The following is a 22,145-nucleotide window of genomic DNA, read 5'->3' on the forward strand; positions in this document are numbered from 1 at the left end:
TTATGCACAAAAAATTTGGTATCGTCCAAAATTTTCCCATTTGGGAATTTGCATAGTTAAAGTCGTCAAGGAACGGATTAGGCGAAAATCTCACCGCTCTGTTTGTAAAACGGCCGCTGATCTGAATATGTCGAAATCATCGATGCACAATATGTTAAATCTCGACCTGAGACTGTGTGGCCGCACTTTTCAACCCGTAGCTCCGGAACCGGAAGTCCGATCAACTAAAAATTCAATAGCGTCTTATGGAAGCGTTATACCCTTCGCTTGAAACTAAGTTTGTGCAAATCGGTTCAGTCGTCTCTGAGAAAACTGAGTGGCTTTATTTGACACACACATACATACGCACATACAGACACACATACATACGCACACACAGACATTTTGCAAACTCGACGAACTGAATCGAATGATATATGACACTCGGTCCTCCGGGCCTCGGTTGGAAAATCGATTTTTGGAGTGATTATTAGCCTTTATTTATATGAGAAAAGCAAAACGTGAAGTACACGGAGTTTCGGAAGCTTCCAAGAAAAAAAAAAGACTGGAAAGAGCAAGTACTATCCTATCACGGAACGCTGGGGAAGAATTTATATTTTCTGATGAAAAATTATTTTTCCTGCAGCAGTCTCACAATGCCCAAAATAATCGATTGTGTGCTGTCACTTTCAGGAATTTGTCAGATAGTGACAGGAACATTCCTCGATTCCAAAGCGGTTCAGTGATGGTTTGGGGAGCAATTTGCAAGCGTGGCAAATTTTCGCTTGTTTTCATCGACAGAGGCGTTAAAATTAACGCTGTGTATTATAAAACTGAAGTTTTGGAGAAAGTCTTAAAGTCAAGTCTTCAAACAATGTTTGGAAATGACCATTACGTGTTTCAGCAGGACGGAGCGCTTTCCCACACAGCGAATGTCGTTCAGAGCTGGTGTCGGAATAATTTGGACGATTTTTTGGCAGAGGAAGAATGGCCTCTCAGCTCCCCGGATCCTAATCCCTTGGATTATTTTGTGTGGTCAAACATTTTATCGATGAGCAATATAACCCAATTCAAAAAAGTAATTGAACGAATTTGGGACGAAATGTCGATTGAGGCCGTGCGTGCCGCTTGTGATGGTTTTGAGAAACGCCTGATGCTGGTGAAGAAAGTAAAAGGCGGTGTCATTCCAAAGCATATGCAGTAATAATAACATGACAGTATAAAAAATTTCAATAAAGTTCGACTTACCAATCAGGGATGACACATTGAAATCTGTGTTTCGGCCAAAAAAATCATTTTACCATCTGTGATGACTAAAACGGGGAAAAAATCTGTGGAAATCTTTGATAAATTTCCAAAAAATCTGTGAAAAATCACAATATTTCCAAAAATCTGTGAAATTTTTATCAAAATGCCAAAAATCTGTCATCTGTGAAAAAAAAATCTGTGATTAAAAATTGTGAAAAAAAATCTGTGTCATTACAGAAAAATCTGTGAATATGGTAACCCTGTTACCAATACAGAATAATTAGGGTTTTATTTTGTATGAGAATTTATTGGTATCTAGCAAAAGAGCTAAGTTGGTCTGCCAGCTACTGATGAGAAAAATTCGTAACACAAAGTCCAACTTATTAAACTCCGAAGTTAAATACAAGCAATTTATCCATTAACCTAATATAATACGGTATATACAACAACAATTATGCATCCCTTTTGGTACGTTTCAACAAACTTAGGTACAGTACTACATGCAGAATCAAACTCCAAACCACCAAACCAAGAAAGTCGTAAATCCAATCAATCTCCGGCATACCCAGCAGAGCTAGAAACTTCCTTAGTGTAAAATAGCAGAACACGTCTCGGCACTCCATATCCCTTCTGCCGAAACCGTAGACAGCGTTGACGGCTCCTTCCAGACTATAGCGTACGAAAGAAATGAACGTTAAGGGTTTCAAATACAGGGGCATATCTTTCAGCGTCACAAAAAATCCGGCAAACAGACTGAACAGGATGATAATGAGCACGGTAAGAAAAACCGACGTTTGCATTGGGTACATGTTCCCCAGGAGAAGCCCTAGCAGTAGGGTAACCCAACCGGACAGTATAGATGTGATCCACAGGACCAGTATTCGTATCAGTTCCATCGGTTGCCCTGTCAGAAAGTACATTATGAGGAAGGACGCTGTTGTAGAGAAAATCTAGAATAAATGTATACAGGGTGTAACGATCTCTTATTATTGTTTTGTTTATATCACGAACCAGAGCTGGAACTTCCACTATAAGCTTAGAGAAATAGTATGGTGTCAGCGAATACCAGTTGTTTTTGTGTTCTCGAATGAAGGCAGCTGATTCTAAAGGAACTGTTCAATAGAAACGGTAATTTCATTAGAATACTTAATATCAGATAAACTCATCATCACACTTACATGTAAGGATCGCTGAAAATGCACTTGTGAAGAACACGCTATACATAATGACCATTAGCACTGAGGTATTCGAAATAATTTTCGCCACATTGTTTCCTGTATCATAGAATGCAATACCGGTCAGCGTAGCGATCAGGACGCTGATTATAGTGCGAGCTTTCACGTTGTACTACAATGAAAAATCAATTTACGAACAAACCATTAATTATACCCAAATAGACGTACGTTATCTCTTAGCGTACAGCGAACTGTTCTCTTAAGAAGAACGCTGAGCTGTTCACGGTTACTAAGCATATACCTCCGTTGATCTTCAGAGTCCACCGAGATTCGTTCTTCAGTACACACCTTTAGCGATTTCTCTTCCTCGCTAGCCATCAATTGCTGCAATCTGTCATCCTCGTGGTCAAGACAGGCAACTTCAAGTGCTGTTAAAACATAAAATAGGAGACTGAGAATTAAACTTTACCCTCTCTGCATTACTGCGTTCGTGCGTACCGAAATCAGCTGGGCTATGTGAAACCGGGCACTCTAATCCAACCGTTCCGAAAGTATTCACCATCTCCGCTAACGGTCCACAATATAGTCTCCTACCCTTCGAGATAACCAACACATCATCGAACAACCTCAAAAGATTGGAGCTCGGCTGATGTACGACGCAGATTATGACCCTATTTTGATGAAACGTTAAACTTTGAACGTAGTTCAGCACCTGATAAGAAGTGACCGTGTCTAGTCCGCTGGTGGGTTCATCCAAGAGCATTACTTTCGGATCGGAAACAAGCTCGACACCTATCGCCAGTCGCTTCAATTCCCCGCCGGAGAGATTCTTCACCAGTGTGTTTGAACATTTGCCGAGACTCAAAACTTCAAGTAACTTTCGATTGTTCGCACGTTTAGTATCTTTTGTCACTGTTGCTGGGAGTTTGAAGTCAGCTGCAAAGTTCATGCTTTCGATAACGGTTAGATTCAACCAGAGACTAGCTTCTTGAGGTGTGTACGAAATTAACTTCCGTTTTTGTCGACTCGATAGAATGGCACCATCGATTCTTAGCTGACCGGAGACTCCCGATTTCCTGTAAGATTCAAATCAGTGCCTTGCTCTCGAACATTCAGAGTGCAACAAACCTGTATCCGCTGAGGATGTTCAAAAAGCTCGATTTACCTGCTCCGGATGGTCCCAGAATACAGGCCATACGGCCGGAGTTGAACGAACCGGATACATTATTAAGAATTAGATTCACAGATTCATCTGAAACGACTTCGATATACCTATTATGATCACTTGTATCACTGCGCACTGACAATTCGGGCACCTTTCTGTTTGCATCGGTACGTGATGTTATGAAAAGATAAACTGAATGTTTTTTGCGCTAATGTTTCAACGCTTGGCTGCATTTGTTTGAAGTAGCTTCAATTACTCTTGCGTTATTCAAAATAATCGACTGTACGCGGGGAAGCTCAGAACGATACTGTCTAGTCATATTGAATCCGATCGCGGGTTTGTTTTGGTCACCACTTTCTTGGGATGATAACAGTCTTACTCGCGGGACGAAAATAGCTTAAAAAATCTTTGGATTGGTTGTTTACAAAACACTTATCATTATTACGTAGGGTGACCATATCAGACGAGTAAAAAACCAGGACAGCCGAAACTGCTTCCCCTCGTTACCGCTCAATCGATATTGCCTTTTCCGCATGTTTTCGGCTGTTATAAAATTATGGGGTCTGGCAGGCAGAGCTTCGACAGTAAAAAAGTTTTGGAAGTCTGGGAGGAAGAGCTCTTCCAGAAAGTCTTTCATCGGAATTCGATCACCAAGAACTTTTTCGGACTTACACAAAGGCAGTTCTTGCTACACCACCATCAACAAACGTTTCATGAGATGGTCTGTGTACGACCGGCGACGAGTTTTCAGTGCTAAAAACACGACATTGACGTAAATCAGAATCACCAGCGATCCCATCTAGATTCCCTGCGCTATGCCTGGTAATTTCCAATGACAACCATTATCTCTCGATTTGAGATCTGCAAAACCTTCCGTTGTTACCAAAAATTTCTCCGTTTAATAGATTGTTATATGAAAACCGACGGATAGCTTGGTGTAATTAATATCAGTTTGAGCCCGAGCTTGAAAAAAATGACATTCCTGCGTGAACTTGAAAGAAAACAAAATTCAATTCATGCCCGTCGCAATGAATGAAATGTTTGGTTCGTTTCCCTCGTCATTCGTTCTCCCGACACAGCGCATTCAGGTTTGGACATATTCGGTTTCAGAAGCAAACTGAATTTTGTTTCCATTCTACCTATGAGAGGGATTATTGAGCAAAAGTGCACCAGATATAGATTATGCAGTTCACTTATGCTCGAAAATGTAGACATATGCCAGCTTCTGCCTTCAAGCTGTCCACATAAAAACAAATAAATGCTTTGGTTGGTGAAGGAATTTATATTTCCACTGCACTCAAGCATTCCATTCCGCATGCAGTTTCAGTCAGTTGGGAAGTTAATGAATGAGAGAGGCGATGAATCTGAATTTTGGTTTCAGTAAATACACGCAGAAATAAGTAACTGATTTTGAAGTGTCGCAGCATACTCCCTGTTATGTAGGATGCTAGACTCGGCGGTTAGTTGCTGTTCAGCGTCCAGGCGTGAAGACATGTTAATCGTCCATTAGCTATTTCATTTATTTGACACGCCTCAATGCATTACCTGAGCCGTGGATCTTTTAATATTTTCAATGTGTAAATAAAAATAAATAAATCGAATTTTATTGTATATCCATCGGATCTTGTGTACGCGATTTATTACTTTGCGTAAAGATCTTATTTCTTGTTGAAGATCTATTTACTTCATTGCCTCTTGTTGCTTGTGGATCACTTAGTCCGCTTTCTCTCGGTTTATCGTTTTCTTTCTATACTCGCTGTTAATGTTGTATGGGCTTTCACGATTACCTGGTTTGAGTTGTTTGTGGGGCCTACGGGTCACGATCGCTTATCCATGTTCTTTGTTATTTACTTTATTTTCGGTGGTGCTGGCAGTTGATTGGGAAGTAGTAGGCGCATCACAATGACCGTTAACGTTGTGCGTAGGTTCTGTTGTTCCAGTATTCGTTGGAGCCTGAGCTGCAGCTCCGGTGGTTTATGATTTAGTTGATGCTGATGAAGGGCTGTGTGATGGGTATGCTTGGAGTTGATATTGCTTCGTTAGAGGTTTGTGTACATGGTTTATCGTAGTGTGTCTTCTTGTGTAACAGAGCAGGGCTCGCAGGGGTCTGTCCTCCCTACGTGCACAACGTGATTTGAGATTTGGTCACGCGTTTTGCTTTGAATTGAAAGTTTACATATGCAGTAGTAGGTTCGTTCACTCGCATTCTCACGAAACAAATACCGTTGGAAATACCTAGAAAAATTTCCTCCAGGTTTCAAACTTAAATGATTCCACCGTTACGTATTCCGACATGATGGTTGTAATAAATTTATTAATAGTACCCAGGTGTGCATCGTGCAGGCGCATATAAATCTTATCATTGTCAATATAAACGGGTATCTTGGTCCTAACATTATAATGCTCAACGACGTAATGCATGTTGTATTCCATAGCGTAGCTTTCCGGTATGGCCGAAGTTTTAATCGTTATCAGTAACGAGTATGGTGGGCTTGTATAACGACGACTTCCGTTAGTCTAAACTGCATTTGCAAACTTGCTGTTGAATTTTGCTGCTGAGTTTCAAACATCTTGAAATGAATGGTCGATATCGCACCGATGAAAGTAACGGTGCTTTATTGTTGACACTGGCTTTGGACGATTTTATTATTCAATTTCTTTGCTTGTTTATAGTACTAGCTCAGTACAAATAGACAGCAGAGTTTAGGTAGAAACGTTCGTTTGATTCACTGCACTGTTAACAACCAGAGCAACTGATTAGATTCTGGTTTCGAGCCTGTAGCAATTCCATAATCCCCAGCTCGAGGGAGCGCTCAATGAAATTATTCCACGACAGTTGCTATTTTTCTTTTTATGGGATGTATTTCCAATAAGATGAAAAAGCCAATAGCAAGAGAACTCAAGTAGAAGCAGAAGCACCAAAACGCCGATGTGTCTTTTCAGAGGTACCAAAGGGAATTCTTCGGGTCCCGGATTGAAAGACGATTTAAGCCGAAAAGAAGCGCTTGTAACCATTATTTCATCGATATTGACGAGGTACTAAATAGCGATTAAAAAAACATTGGAAGGTAAAATTGGGAGATTCGACTGTATTAAGTTTTGTTTGACGCATTCCGATTGAGGATGAGTATACGTTGCAGTTATGGTTGTAGTCGGTCATAACTGCGATCTGGAGCATAGTGAAAAGCGAAGACTGAATAAATAGAAATATATTAGGGTTACAGGAGAAAAACCAGGACAAATCAAGCATTTTCCTTGACTTCCCAGGACACCAGGACAGTCAATGCAAAACCAGGACATGTCCTGGGAAACCAGGACGTATGGTCACCCTATTATTACGGCATGCTTTTTTCAGAATTTCGGACTGTTCTTGATGGACATCCGATTTAGCGGTGAACTCTGTACCGATTCAAACGCGAAACAATGCAATATGTATGTTGGCTGATCGCTGCGTGGTTCAATCTTTTGCCAAAAACAACCCACTAAATGAATCATTAAGGTACACTCTTGGGTACGTTCAACCGAAACCATTCGTTGTGATAACGAGGACCGCACAGCTAGTATCAGCTTTTTTGGTGGTCCTATGAAGCATGTTTACAAACGATTTATTAGTATTTGATTTGGGAAATTAGTATTCGTTGATATTTGACTGTCTAATCAGAGGACAGACGCACGGCAATGCAGAATCGAACGGTGGTTGTTTTGTTTTTATATGAGATTTTCAAGTTTTCTTTCAAGATAATTCAATTCACACTCATTTATGATAGAGTTTATGTTGAAGCGATTTTTTCCTTTCTCATATAGAAAGGATATGCAATCAGTTTGAAAACCGACTTCTCAAACGAGGCCCGGAGGACCGAGTCTCATATACCATTCGACTCAGTTCGTCAAAATTGACAAATGTCTGTATATGTGTGTATGTGTGTGTGTTTTCAAAACTCACTCACTTTTCTCTGAGATGGCTGAACCGATTTGCTCAAACTTGATTTCAAATGAATATAACGCTCCCATAAGCTGCTATTGAATCAATTTTGTCCGTCGGACTTCTGGTTCCGGAGTTACGGATTGAAGAGTGCCGTCACCCAGCAAATTTCCATATAAAATGTTAACACCATGATGTCCAAATGAAATGTATTACCATATTAAAAATGGTGCAATATAACTCAGATTTGCGGGTCTAGGTCACTACTGATCATTCTAAGCAGCTTTGACCACATTGGCCACCTATGACGGTTCTTGATGCCACCAAGTACTTTCCAAGTTCGTAAGTTAATCTCACAACTTTTTCTCAGGGAATTCTTGACCGATTTTTATAAACTTGGTTTCAAATGAAAGATACAATACTCCCATGGACTGTCATTGAATTTCATTCATATCTGCCATTTGGTTCCGGAGTTACAGGTTTGTTATTGCGACCACATAGGAATTTCCTATATAAACCGATTCAATCGTAATATTTCGAAGGTTAAAAATCCATTTTTATTTGCAAGTCTAGGATCACATCATTTCGTTTTGCAAGTCTAGATCACTGACGGCCAATCAAAGATTCTTTGAGTATAATGTCCACTATCGACAGTTCCGGAATTTTCGGGTTCTGGACGTATTCCAGAATTAGTCACATCGATTACTCGGTGATGACTGAACCGATTTTCATAAACCAAATCTCAAATGTGGGTGGGTGTTGCATACTCCATCAGCCCCCTCTCAACTTCCTCTCACACCATCTCTTTTTACATCACATCCCCCTCCCTCCCCCTTGACCTATATTCTCTTCATCCGTTATATATATATATATATTTTTAGAGAATTTCGTCCCATAACCATATATTATAAGTGAATTTGGAGTCGCTCAGCTCAAATTTGATATCGAAAAGATCGGATCAATTCATCTTATTGTGATGAATTGATTTTGTCACACATTTTATGATATAAGTTTTGCCTATAGTTGGTAATGAATACGAATGAGAACATAAATAAACTATCCGATTTCATTATCGTCAATTCGGTTCTTGCAGATTAGATTTTAACGTACTTTACTTTTTTTACTACAAATTTTATATTAGATGATTGAATCTATCGAGATTCTTACTATGACTTTCAGCTATCAACTCGGTATCGTTTGTTGGTTTTAATCGACGATTTTATCAATTGTGTGTTTAGACTAGCCTCAATTCGGTTGATTTCTTAGCTGTATTTTAGATTTAGGTATGACACTCATCTTTAGAAAAAGCGCTTCTTTATAATCTAGCCAAATATTAAAAGACGCTTTTCGACTACTTATTCGCAAATTAATAAGTATTGGTGCCTTGTTAGCTTAGTGTCGATTATCAGAGATAGTAAATCATCAGCATTCAACTTCGCAAATTCTGTAGCATAAGCACTCAAATTAATTAGCAGAATTTTCATAATAACTTACATAAACTTTAGACAATTCTAATACAGTGAAGCCCTTTGGTGAGATTTAGGCTGTTACAACGGGGATATTGACAAAATCGGGACATATATTTTTCTTTCTTTTTAACAAACCGAATCTCTTAAGGACATTATACATGCGAGCCACAACATAGCTCCTACGCCACACACACCCCTCTCCCCTGCCTAGCCATGTATCTGACATGAGCAAATATAAAAATACGTTTTTCAACACACTAACCTTGCTGGTGTGCCACGAAACTACTACTTAAGGAACCTAGAATATTTTCCTATGCAATCAATCCGAGTTTTTGACGGAATGCCATCTGTAGCTCCTGTTTTGTGTGAAAATATAATCCCTCTTCACTTGGGGTTCCTTTCGAAACACTCTTTTTCTCGTTTTCATTGCACTTTTTCAAATGCACTTTTTTCACACACCACTGCAAAAACACTCGCGAAAATTTAATCGTTTACTAAAAAAACTTCCAATTTTCTGCCAATGTACAGATGACCAAAGGAAAATGTTCGGAAACACTCATTTGTGCGTTTGAATTTTCACTTCAGATTTCAGTTTTTCCTAATGTAAACAAGCGAGTCGGTGCCTAGCAACGAGGCTTCTACATATCTTCACCTTAAAATATTCTTCTTTAGATATAGCTTCATAACCATTTCCGATTATTTAGTTTAAATTCCGCTTAATAGGGTCAGACAGAGCAAAATTTAAAAAAAATTAAAATTTGGATTTTTTTCATATTTAGGATCTCTAAGATAAGAAAAATAAGCTCAAGAAAAAAATTATTCGAATTCAACTTGGTTCTTCTGCTAGAGGGTCCGTCAAACTACCAACTATCAATTTTCATATGAGGCTGATAAAATCGGATCAAAAAGCTGACAAAATCGGTTCTTCACTGTAATCTATCAATCGTATAATGTAATGGTATCGTTCTCTCTATAATGTAGATATGTGCATTGACTGTACCTTGCTTGAAATAGTAACAAACATGACAACAATGTTCCATAAAAACCTTCTCGTCTCATTGCGAATGTACTCTCCGCAAAATAGATTTTTGTCACACACGTCCAGTGATGTTCTTTGTGTGTTTCAAGCAATTCGAATAATTGAAAATCATATTTGATTTTGTTCTGTTTGCTTTCGTCCATTTCGGGACAGCCAGTTTATAAAAGGAGCAAATGAATTATTTTAAATCGTCAAGCTTTTCCTAATACAGTAGTTATAACACTATTTGTTACTTGTCAGCTTCAGATTCGTCCAAATCTGAAAAAAATCAGATCCGTTCAGATATGGAAAATATATATGTTACCTAATTGTCAGCTAATAATTGTTGCTGAAATAATGCTATTACTGTTAGAAGTATTATTCGAACAACATCATCTTGAATATAACCAAACATGCTTACCATGTTTTTGAACATCTATTACGAAAAAATATTTACACAGCTAAACTAAAACTGATTACCGTTTGGCGAAGCTACAACCAGTACCAAGATTTCACGAGCAATACTACTTTCATTAGATGATATCTCAAATCAATCGACCTATCAAACATTTCATTACAAAACAAATCTATTCTGCAATACCAATAGGAAATTAGTTTGGCTTGGAAATATAAATGTTTCTTGGCTTTCAAATATACATATTAGGCAATAACTCCAAAAAATGGAGCTGCCAATCGAGTCTCAGAGTGACACATACTATTCGATTCAATTCGTCGAGACCGCAAAATGTCTTTGGGTGCATGTGTGTCAAATAAAGCCGCTCAATTTTCTCAGAGACGACTGAACCGATTTGCACAAATTTAGTTTCAAATGAACGGTTCTAACGCTCCCATAAGCTGCTATTGAATTTTTGTTGATCCTACTTCCGGTTCTGGAATTACGGGTTGAAGACTGCAGCCACATAGCAAATTCCCATATAAACTTGCACAATAATGATATCCAAATGATGCAATATATATTGAAACGGATTTAACATTAGGGGAACTGTGGGTAAGACGGACAGGTGGAGTAAGACGGACACATGCACGCAGAAAAAAGATTTGTAGGTTCAATAAAATTATGCATTAAATTCAATAAATTAAATTATTGGTCGGGAGACAATAAAATTATTTATTGAATTCAATAAAATTTATTTATTGTTTCAATACAACAAAATTATCGTTCCGTTTTTCAATAATAATTTTATTGAAATTAAAAGAAAATTATTGATACTAAAAATGTATTTATTGAAAGCAAAAATTTGTTATTGTTCTAATAAAAAAATATTTTCAAACCAATAAGTTTGTTTGTTAAAGTGATAAACAATAAATGATTGGATTCCATAACACATATTATTGGTTTAAATATGCTAATTTTTTCTGCGTGTGGTTATTTTAGGGATATGACATTAAAACTTGTATTGTATGTGTACCCTATCATTATGGGTAGCCTTGAATTTTGAAACACTTAGTAGGCCTTGAATACTGCTAAACGTGTACAATTAAAGCAAATATTGATAATCAGTAGTGCAGCTTCATGCGGATGTAATTTTCAAGTTTCTGATTTTAAGGTTAATCGATGAAAAAATATTTTTTCGTGGATTTTTTCCTTTATTTCGATAAAGTAACTCTTCAGTGACATCTTTGTGGAAAATAACAGGCAAGTAGATTTATGCGTGAACGTACAAACGTTTAAAAAATATGTGTACTGGCCGGGCAAGACGGGCAGTCTTGATTCATTCTATTGGTTATATGAATGTCTCACGTGTAGACACGAAATTCTAGCAGTCAAACGTGGATAATAATCCAGTTAGCTGAAATCTCATATGCAACAGACTGTAGGATGTACGTTAATGTGACATAGAACCTGGATAAGGTAGACGACTTTGTGCAGGTCCCATAATCTGGCTGTGTGTAATCGAGGAACTGAGATTAAGGGAGAGTGAGGACACTTGATCCTTGGGGATATTTGATTCCCTGGCAATATCTCCTAACCTATACGCATAAAGCTATCACAATATAAAAAGAAAATGAAGTATTTGGTCGTTGATGATGTTTAACAAACAAATCTGATGTATTAAATTTGGTTTGGAAAAGTTATATAATATTTTAGAAAATATGTGTTTAAATCCATTTCGAAGATCTTTCCACAATTTTTTAAAAGGTTATTTGAGATCGCCAAACTAATTATTTATGAATATTTTCAAGTAGAATTACTTTCTAAGGGCGTTTGCCTAGAAAAACAAGTTTTTTTTTTCGAATAAAAAGATTTACAGCACACACAAAAAAAAATAAATTTCATTCACCTCATACAACAGATATCTTTGATCCCTGTAACATTGGGTGTTCTTGATCCCTATCATTAGTTCTCTCAAATACTTTCGAAATGTATAGAAATAGAAAAACATCATTTTCTTAACGTGCTTAGCACTATTAATTGATCTAAAATGGTCTTCCGTGGACAAATGATGGTATAAGCTATTGAAGGTTGAAAAAGCCAGTCAAACATCACTGATTTACCGCAAATACTTGTCTTGACTTTCTAATGTGGTTAAAGTTTGTCGTGCATCTAAAAAGCTAGTCTTATTAATTAATTTGTCAGGATAGGTGGTTAGCTGAACTTTCGTCTATAGGTCATATTGTGCTGTTTCCTTAGCCCTAGTAGGCGAGGGATCAAGTTACCACACGTGTTTACAAAAACCTCGTTTTGGCATGACATTCAAAACTGCTCATTTTACTGACAGGACATAGTATTCGGATTTACACATTATTCATAGCTCTAACAATTCGAATTGACTACAAGATGGCAAATTTTGTAATTGAAATTTTTATTACATTGAAAAGTTATGAGAAAAAAACAAAAGTGGGATCAAGCGTACCCACTCCCCCCTACCAAATACGCATTCAATATATAATTTCCAGTTTTGTATAAATAATTGTGACTGATCATTGGAACTGATTGTATAGCTCTCTTTATGACAATGGCAAAAACGATATTAGAAAATACATCATTTGCTTAAACTCTAAATCAAACCCCAAAACGTTTTTTTACCTCGAATTTAACAAATATATTAAGAAGAACCACAATTTATTCAAAACATCCGTTAAGTTTAATATTTGGTGTTGTGATCATCTTTTTTTCAACATTTCCGTCTTACCCCCACCATATGTCCGTTTCACTCGCAGTCTGGAAAAAGAGCAGATATTTCTTCATTGTCTAGTTCGTTAAAAAATGATACTGATTGATTTTTGTAACATAATCCCTCTGGGCACTCAAAAACCAACATACGGAACTACAACATAAAGTATTACACGTTGACAAAAACATGCTAATACTATGTTATATTTCAGTATATCCTTAATATGTCCGTCTTACCCCCAGTTCCTCTATTTAGATTAGCGGGCCTAGATCACTAAAACTCAATAAAAGTAGCTTTGGCCACTTCTTAGGGGGTGGAGATAGCGTAGTTGGTAAATTGATTGCCTTGTACGTAGCTCACCTGGGTTCAATTCCCAACCCCGCACATAGGGTTAGAGATTTTTCTAAAGAGATTTCTCTAACCCGATAAAGAGGCGAATGACCCTAAGGTTAAAATGTCTATAATCAAAACAAAAAAATGAATGGCCACTTATGACGGTTCTTGATAGTCTCGAGGAACTATCAAAGTTCGTTAGATAATGTCACACCTTTTGCCCAGCAAATTCTTGTCTGGTTTTTACAAACTTGGTTTCAAATGATCAATACACATTCATTGACTGCTATTGAATTTCATTCAGATCTGACTTTTGATTCCGGAGTTACTACGGTTACATAGGAATTTAAACCGGTGCCGGGCATATTCAAGAATTAAAGTCACATCGGATTCGGTGATGACTGAATCCATTTTCACCAACTAGGCCTCTCCCACATCCTCTTTTACAGTTATAATCCCTTTTTCCGCCCACTGCATTCCAAAATATGTTAACACGAAGACAACAATTAATTCATGCTGATTTATCCAGTTAAATATTCTATTTTTTCCAAGGACGCCATCGTCAACATGTTGCTCATCAGGTTCGTGACGTGCTCTTGTAAATATGTGCAAATTGTAATTAGAATGTAATAGACATTTTCACAAATATATTGAATATAACTTACTATTGTATAAATGAGAAAGGCACAATTACACCATTAGGTGGATTAAAACAGGTTTTTAAATATGATATATGCAGCTATTCAAACACGGTTGCTATATTTAATAATAAAATCCACTTGTTTTGAAGTCATGCTACATCTTTAGTTAATAACTTTTCTCAGCGAATTTTCACAAACTTACAATGTTCCACGAATGTGTTCTGTAGAAGAATACATTTAGAAATATATAGTGTTTTCATTAATTGATTGATGGGGTGATTTTTGGAGAAGTTATTTTCAATGTTAACCGTTTTACCATACTAATTTCCATATAAAATTTGAAATTTTTGCCCGTAATTACAACCGATCAACACCAAAACTAGCACAATTACTAAGGATCATAAAAGGAATCAGTAGAGCCTGGTGGCGCTTATAGTCAAAAATTGAACCAGTCTAATAGAGAGCCGATTGAATGATTGAATATGACGATTGAATGGATATGGACTCTTTGAGTGGCTCGCAAATCAAAACCATAATATTTCAATCTTATTTACTCACATCCATTCGTCATCCACAAAAAAATATTGAGAGAATGAGAGGCTCTCCGATTTAGCATGAACGGAAATCAATATAGTTCCACGCACGAATGAGATTTGTCACAAGCTCAGTGTATACTTTGTGGCGTTCACATCGTGAGACAAACATAGAGATAGAGAGCATGAGTTATATCAGAAAATGAATGCAATGGAATGAATTTCGAATGAATTTTTCCCATGCCTGGTGTTGTTACATTCAATTGAACTGTTGATAACATAAACAAGAAATGCGTCTATTATTCGGAATATTTGCTGCATAATGAATCATTACCTTCTGATGATTTCGAAAGGGTTGTATCATATTGTGGCAGAAATGTGGTTCTTCTTATAATCGACCGTGATGCAAATGTCCACCAAATATTTTGAGGAAGCTCTGATATCAATTTGAGATCCACCGAATTGATGGAATGGTTAAATAGCACAAATCAGCATAGAATTAATGTAGGAAATTGGCCAACAATTGCACGATCTGGTCGAGAGGAGGTGTTAGATGTAACTCTCTACTCTGACGGCATTACGCATGATTTGACACACTGGTTCGTACCCAACGAGCTCAAACCGTCATGATCATAAGTACATCGATTGAATTTCCAAGTGACTTGGATGAGGTCGTGGATAAAACAAACTCACTCATAGTAGTAACATACCATTAGACTTGTCCGCTTCGTGTTATGCGTGCTCTTAGAAGAACACCTAGGTGGAATACTGAGCTTGTTCGACTCAAAAAGTTATGTAGGCGAGCTTGGAATCGCATACGCAGGAACGGGTCTAACTTATTAAAGTTGGCCCGCAAAGCATGCAGAAATGCCCTTCGATCATCTATGCGAAGTGGTTGTAAAAGCTTCTGCACAATTGTCTTAAGTCTCAATGAGACTAGTAGATTAAATGAGTTTCTTTCAAAATAGTAAGACTTTTATGTCAGTTCGACTAGAACTGCTAATGGTGAATACTTGATAACAGCGCCGGCATAGCAACTGAATTCCGAACTAGTATGCTTCAACCAAATAAAGCTCTAGTGCCATACATCTACTTTTCCGAAGACACCATAACTCTGTAATGAAAGATAATAATTGATTCTTCGTTTTTTTTATTTCCCGACAAGAATGTACCATTTTTCTTTTGATACCTTATTGCTCGGTGATCTTTCAATGTAGAGACGTAACTTTTGCACTTGAATCTTCGAAAAATTAAGTTCAACAATATATATGCAAGAAATATATAATAGAAAATAGTCATACCTAATAAGTATGTGCATGTGAGGGGCACTCATCTCCAGGAACGATTCTTTGGGCCGAAACGTCAACATACAATGTAATCCAACTGAAAAAGTTTTGTATCAAAGTATTATATCGAGTTCACCGATATGTGAGCTACAACTTTACATTTACTGAGGACGAACCGATAGACTACTTTTTCTTAAAACCTCGGAAAACGAACGAGAAAACTCGAATTTCCATAAGACACAATGTGGAGTTAGCTCTTTTTGAACGCCACCTAATACTGGGGTACTCACCATGGTCAAGAGTGATTTTTAGCAAAAATCTAAAAATTATTTTCAGATTTCTCAAATGACAGTCCACGTGAATTACTTACAACTATTCAAAATGCAAAAATGTCAATTTTGGAAAACTAAATGTGAGTTAGCCCTTTTTGGATGCCAGCCATTCATTGGAATAAGTATATACTTGCCCCCAGTGATCCTACATTTACATGTAGTTTTCCTTTTAAAATTTCCAATGTGAGAATTCTTCCTCGCCAGGAACGATTGGCTGGCTGTATGGAACAACAACTGAACAATACATTATTTGTTACATAGTTTGTTGAAGAGCCGAGCCGGTGTTGATTTCTATTGGTAGATACAACACCGTATTCCAAGGTCCAAGCAGAGATCTTCGAGATACTGTGCCGCGTACAATCAGCGCTTCAACAGAGAATATGTTGTAAAAGATTATAGTTTTGCTCTGACAATCAGATTCGGAATCGAAATTAGTAATCGCATGTCGAACTCAAATCGATGATATTTCATTCAATATCAAATGCTTTCTACTTTTTATGTATGCCTGGTTAATCTGGTCTTATAGGGTGGGCGTAGCGTAGTTGGTAAATCGATTGCCTTGTACGCAGCGCACCTGGGTTCGAGTCCGGATCCCGCACATTAGGGTTAGAAATTTCTCATAAGAGATTTTTCTAACCCGAAGAGGCGAATGACCTTAAGGTTAAAACCTCTATAATCGAAATTTAAAAAAATCTGGTATTACTGGAAAAGAATGCTCCGGAACAAGTTCTAACCCCTGTCGATACGTTAGATAAAGCATAAGATTTTCTTTTGGGTTCCATCCTAACATGCTACTCCATTTTTCTGTCAGATGTGGGTACAAAAATGTTAAAGAAATTGTTGCATTTTCTATGCACAATTGAAGTATTCTGATCATGACACTGACTAGACAGTTACTCGTGTGATCTTTGTGAATCCGATTCTCATTTGAATTGTAACTGCTCTGCAGTAATGCAATTGCCTATCCATACATAGATGAACCTATGTTCAGGGAGTTAAAACTCAAAAATGTGCTATTGTTCCTAACCCAGTGTGGTAGAGAACCATAGACTTTATCAGTAGGGTTCATTATTCTTTCAGGAGTGAAGAATCCAGGCAGTTTAATGTTTTGTACTGTGTGTTACCATTTTCCATTTCCCATCAGGAAAGTGATGATACGACATGGCAAGGCATAAAGCTCTGAATAACATAGGATGCGTTTCAATCGAGCCAACATATTCTTGATTACCTAGCATGAACCCCAACTTCTCTGTCGTTTCAATTCGTGACCTAATACCAAATTGAAATTAGGTACCTTTAACTATTATACAGTGACAAACCTATTGATAAATTGCTATGCCCACATTAAAAAGCCCCAAACGTTCACATGCCGTATTAAAGAGTAATTCTTGAATTTTATCTTAGAAAAAAGCATCACTAAGATAGATTGAATCATTTATTGACATTACGTATAGAAATTATGCTCATTCATTCTACTGTAGGTTGACAAATCCACCGAACAAACCACTCTCGCACACATTGTAAAATTATGGCAAAACATGTATCATATTTATCAATGTCCTCACAGCAATGTCGCATTAAACGTCAAAAGCTTGAGCAGAGGATTTCATCATACCATCAGCTAGACTCGGATAGCAGATAAGCTCCAGGGCTTATTCCTCGGAGAAAAGGTTATCAACATACATACCGACCAACATGCAGAAGAACGCATCTTCCGGCCATCACCAGAGTCAACATGTGTGAACTGCTGCATAACCCAACTAGACCAACAAACTGCACACATACTGACCTCGCTTTTCATTCAGCTGATCCGAGCGGAGAGGTTCCTCCGTACGACAAGAGCAGCTTTTCTGAATAAATGTACACAATGGCCAAACAAGATACAACAAACCCGATAAAAAGATGACACTCCCTTTATCCAGCAGTGACTACACGACCGACCGTCAATGGCGTCTCGTAGTTCTATGTTCCATTAAAATAAACCAGCATAAACATGGTACTAACACCGGCTGTATACTGGGAAACTGGTTAAATGGCTAGACTGGAGAGGTATCGGAGCAAGGGGAATCTCTTGTCGCAGAGATTATAAATCGTTGTCGAAATGGGATCGGCACACAAGGATTAGAACCATTCATACTAGAAGTGCAAAAAACCGACACTATGTTTTGGTCAGCAGCTAAAGGGTATTTTAGTTTACGAACATGGGATCAACCGATGAGCTTATTTCGACGCTAGGGAAAGGACAGCAATATTTTTGACTAACTTTTAAATGATGTTATATTATCTATATACCCTTTCTCAGCATGAAATATCAGTGTACTGCTTCTTAAACATCTAAGACTTATTTAGCAAAAAATTATCTATTTTGAGCATCAATGAAAATAAATGTTTTATTCTGCGCTGGTTGAAATGCAATGCCTTATTTTTATTCCGCCGAAATATTTCGAATTTGATACCTTGATATATCTGTTCAAAAAACATGCACATGAATAAAGTTTATCTTTATCAGCTGTTAGAAGAAGTTCTCCGAGAATTTCCCTTGCAGGAAAAAAACTACGCGAAGGCTAACAACTGGTAATGACTTGTTTCACATCAAACATTGTATTGTCCCGAGCCGACTTTTATGTGCAGATGAAAATCTCTGCTTTCAGCATTCAGTTGAATAACTTAAAATAATTTATTGCTTATAACTGCAATTTAACTGCCGATTCTTTCCTGTGTGCTGGTTGCAGAAATATTGTTTTGATTGTGGTAGTGTGTCTGTACAAACATGGCGAACAATGGACCCTTCGTATTTTACGTATTATAACATTAGGCTTATCAATGCGTTTAACGGGAGCTTTTACAGTGAATTAAACTTACATAGATTCTCCAGTTAATATATTGGTATGTATCAGCGCAATATTTAATATATTTCTGACGCTATAACGTAATAAAAGGCGGTAGAAGTCTGTTCATATTTCTAGTTTTGCCACTGAGAACTGACATACAAGTCAAGTTTTCAATGTGTGTAAGAAATGAAACTGTCGTTTTGAAATGTCACTATCAAGTAGCAACTTGCTACTAGCCCTACGATCGGTAAGTAAACGCTATACGGCAGTTGCGTGCAAACTTGGATACGAAGGAGATTCATGCATGCGAAACTGTATGCGATGGTGATTTTCAACGTATTTTCAATTAAATGCTTACACAGGTTGTTCTAGCTTATATGTCTGTTCTCTGTGGTTTTACTAAACACCATCACGTCCTGTTTCGGTTCAATATGTGAATGAAGCGAATTAGCAGATATTTCAAAAAGGTAATTTTATTTTAAACAAAAGTTGGATTCAGCTGATAGCTCTAAATAAATATGTGCATAACTAACTAATGATGACTACAACTTGAGCTTATCCGTGCACACTTTTTTAGTTATCATTATAGTTATTATCTCATATGCTTGGTTCGAAACCAAGAGGAGCGAAATGAGATCACAATACAACACACTACTTTCATAATAGGCTCATTACCCTTCATTGCTAGTCCTTCCAGTACCACCACTCCGATTGAGTAAGTAGTGTAGCTGGATGGATGATCAATGCAATATGTACTAGTTGGGGAAACATGTACTTTATATCAAATCAGATAGATTGAAATTTTGCATAAACATGATTAACAAGATTCAAAGTCGTATTTTGTTAGTAATAGTTTTGTGTATAAAGGATATATCAAACTTTTTTTTAAACAGCACAAATAATAAAACGTAATATACACATAAGACTGGCATAAAAAGGAATTTATTTTTTCGGAATACTGGTCAATCGAATGGTAAGCCTAGGTAAGCTTCATGCCGATTGCGACAGAAGTGGACACACAATTTCCACAATAATACCTGCCACCTCTGGAGAGGCTTTGACCCGGAGATTTTCACTGACCTGGAAGAGGTGGTGGATTATGAGTGGAACTAGACGGAAATTGTAATCAAAGCGATTGCTCGGCATTTAAGAGCACTTTAATCGCTTTATTACTACGTTACAGTAATACTGTAAATTTTTCACGTTTGAGAACTGTTTTGTCGGTTTAATCTGGTGTAGTATTTCACTTCCCCGTCTAAGTGCCAATACCAAAGCACCAGCTACTCTCGCTGTGGAGGATAAGTCGTTCGAGCATTGCTCTCCCCCATAACTAACAAGAAAAGGAGAGCAAAGGAGACAGCGCTGCGGCATCACATGGGAAGCGGTGTCGGTTATTCATCACCAGAGGCTGCAACGAAGGGGCAAAACTCACCTCCCTAGCCAACAGTTAAGGGTCGCTGCAGGAGTAGCAACAACACGGGAAGAACTCGTTTTATGTTGATCTAGTCAGTTGGATTAGAACAAATCTCGACAAACATATGATTACGGCCTAAAAGCTAACTGTCAAAACCAACTTTTAATGGAAATTCCGGACAAACCGTTACTAGCTAAACACAGTTCACAACAGTTTATGAAAGAGAAAACTTTTCTCTTTCGTTTAGATAGGTACATCTGTGATTAGCATCTAACGGTTTGTCCGGAATTTCCATTCAAAGTGGATTATGACAGTTGGCTTTTAGGCCGTAATAATATGTTTGTCGAGAAATCTGACATTCCTTGGTGCAGCTGGTGATAAGCACCACTAACACTGAAGTGATTTTGGATACATTTTAATTGTAGCATACAGCGAAATATTACTTTCCTTAATTTGTAGTAAATTTTATTTTTTTCCATTTTCAATGCTTTATGAAAGAAATCAGCAATATTTGGTGAACTCATCTTCGCCACCTTGAAACGAAGGGTTAGTCGGGCAAAATAAGTCTGAACCAGAGTAATAGTTAACTTAGACTTTAAATATTTTGCAAGCAATCAATTAATTCCAAAAAAATGAGATTGTGCCTCTTCCCACCAAACCTGGAGAAATTGACGTCAAACCCGGAGGCCCGGAGATTGCTCCAGAAAACCGGAGTCTCTGGGTCAAACCCGGAGGGGTGGCAACCCTAATAATACCCATATCGTCGCTGTTGTGCTATCTTATGACAAACGCCATTTTCGGGCAAACTGAATTAGATATGCCACATTACTTGTCTGAAATTCTGCTTGGATACTAAGATATAGCGAGAAACATAATAAGAAATTATGAGGTTTTTGCTTCAAATCACTGTATCTTAGGATTTGCTCAAGTTTTAGATGTTTTTATTTTATATGTAAAAATGTCTGAGAAAGACAGTGGCATAAAAGTTTTCGAAAGAAAAATACTCGAGTTGCGAGAAAAATAAAGTTTATGTTTTAAACTGAAAATATAGCACCGTTGGCAACACTGTAACCAAAAATTACATTTTTTTATAGATTCCCTGATTCATTTCCTTCAAAATGCATTGTTTATAGACCAAATTAAACCAAAGATATGATTAAAAGTTTATTATGGATGCTTTTTTCCTGTGGAAAATTTTCCATGCACGATTATGACACGCCATACAAATTTTGTCATCAATACACACCTATGACACGTGTGAGTGTGACTTTTGTTTACATTTTTAGTAAACACTTGCAATTTAGTTCACCGATCTTCGTAATATTTGAGAGATTAATACAGAATAGATAGAAGCATCAATTGACTTCTCTGAATTAGTTCAACCATTTATAAGTTACAAGATATTCAATCTCCAAATTTAAAAATAGTTTTTCTCGGAATGTGCTAAATGGCGCTTGTCATAAGATAGTACAACAGCGACGATATGCGTCACAGTATTCATATCCATATAATTAAAAAAATCATTTTTTCGAATCTTCAAAAATGTATTCTTCAAATAAAAAATTCTTCAAAAAATCGATTCTCCAGATAATGGATTCTTCAAACTGTCGATTATTCAAATAATCGATTATTCATACAATCGATTCATGAAAAAGTCAATTC

The 22,145-nt window shown here is 37.2% G+C and overlaps 1 protein-coding gene across 4 annotated transcripts in view; it reads right to left on the reverse strand.

The window, feature by feature from the left end:
- Positions 1-575: 575 nt before the first annotated feature.
- The window catches only part of LOC131681136 (ATP-binding cassette sub-family G member 4-like), a 33,083-nt gene continuing 11,513 nt past the window's right edge, over positions 576-22,145 (reverse strand). The window contains exons 1-8 of one of the 4 annotated variants that reach the window (XR_009303877.1): positions 3,719-3,842; positions 3,531-3,654; positions 2,901-3,478; positions 2,631-2,830; positions 2,406-2,574; positions 2,239-2,339; positions 1,228-2,177; positions 576-1,135 (exon numbers count right to left, since the gene is read on the reverse strand). Coding sequence is in view for 3 of the 4 variants with exons in the window: in XM_058961848.1 (XP_058817831.1) it covers positions 1,680-2,177; positions 2,239-2,339; positions 2,406-2,574; positions 2,631-2,830; positions 2,901-3,478; positions 3,531-3,654; positions 3,719-3,800 (1,752 nt within the window). In the remaining variant the exon portion in view is untranslated. Of the gene's footprint in view, positions 2,178-2,238; positions 2,340-2,405; positions 2,575-2,630; positions 2,831-2,900; positions 3,479-3,530; positions 3,655-3,707; positions 3,849-22,145 lie in introns of those variants that run through there. The other 3 variants (XM_058961848.1, XM_058961850.1, XM_058961849.1) reach the window with 3 other exon arrangements.

The sequence above is a fragment of the Topomyia yanbarensis genome, chromosome 2 (genome assembly GCF_030247195.1).
Source record: "Topomyia yanbarensis strain Yona2022 chromosome 2, ASM3024719v1, whole genome shotgun sequence".
In the NCBI taxonomy this organism is placed as follows: Eukaryota; Metazoa; Arthropoda; class Insecta; order Diptera; family Culicidae; genus Topomyia; species Topomyia yanbarensis.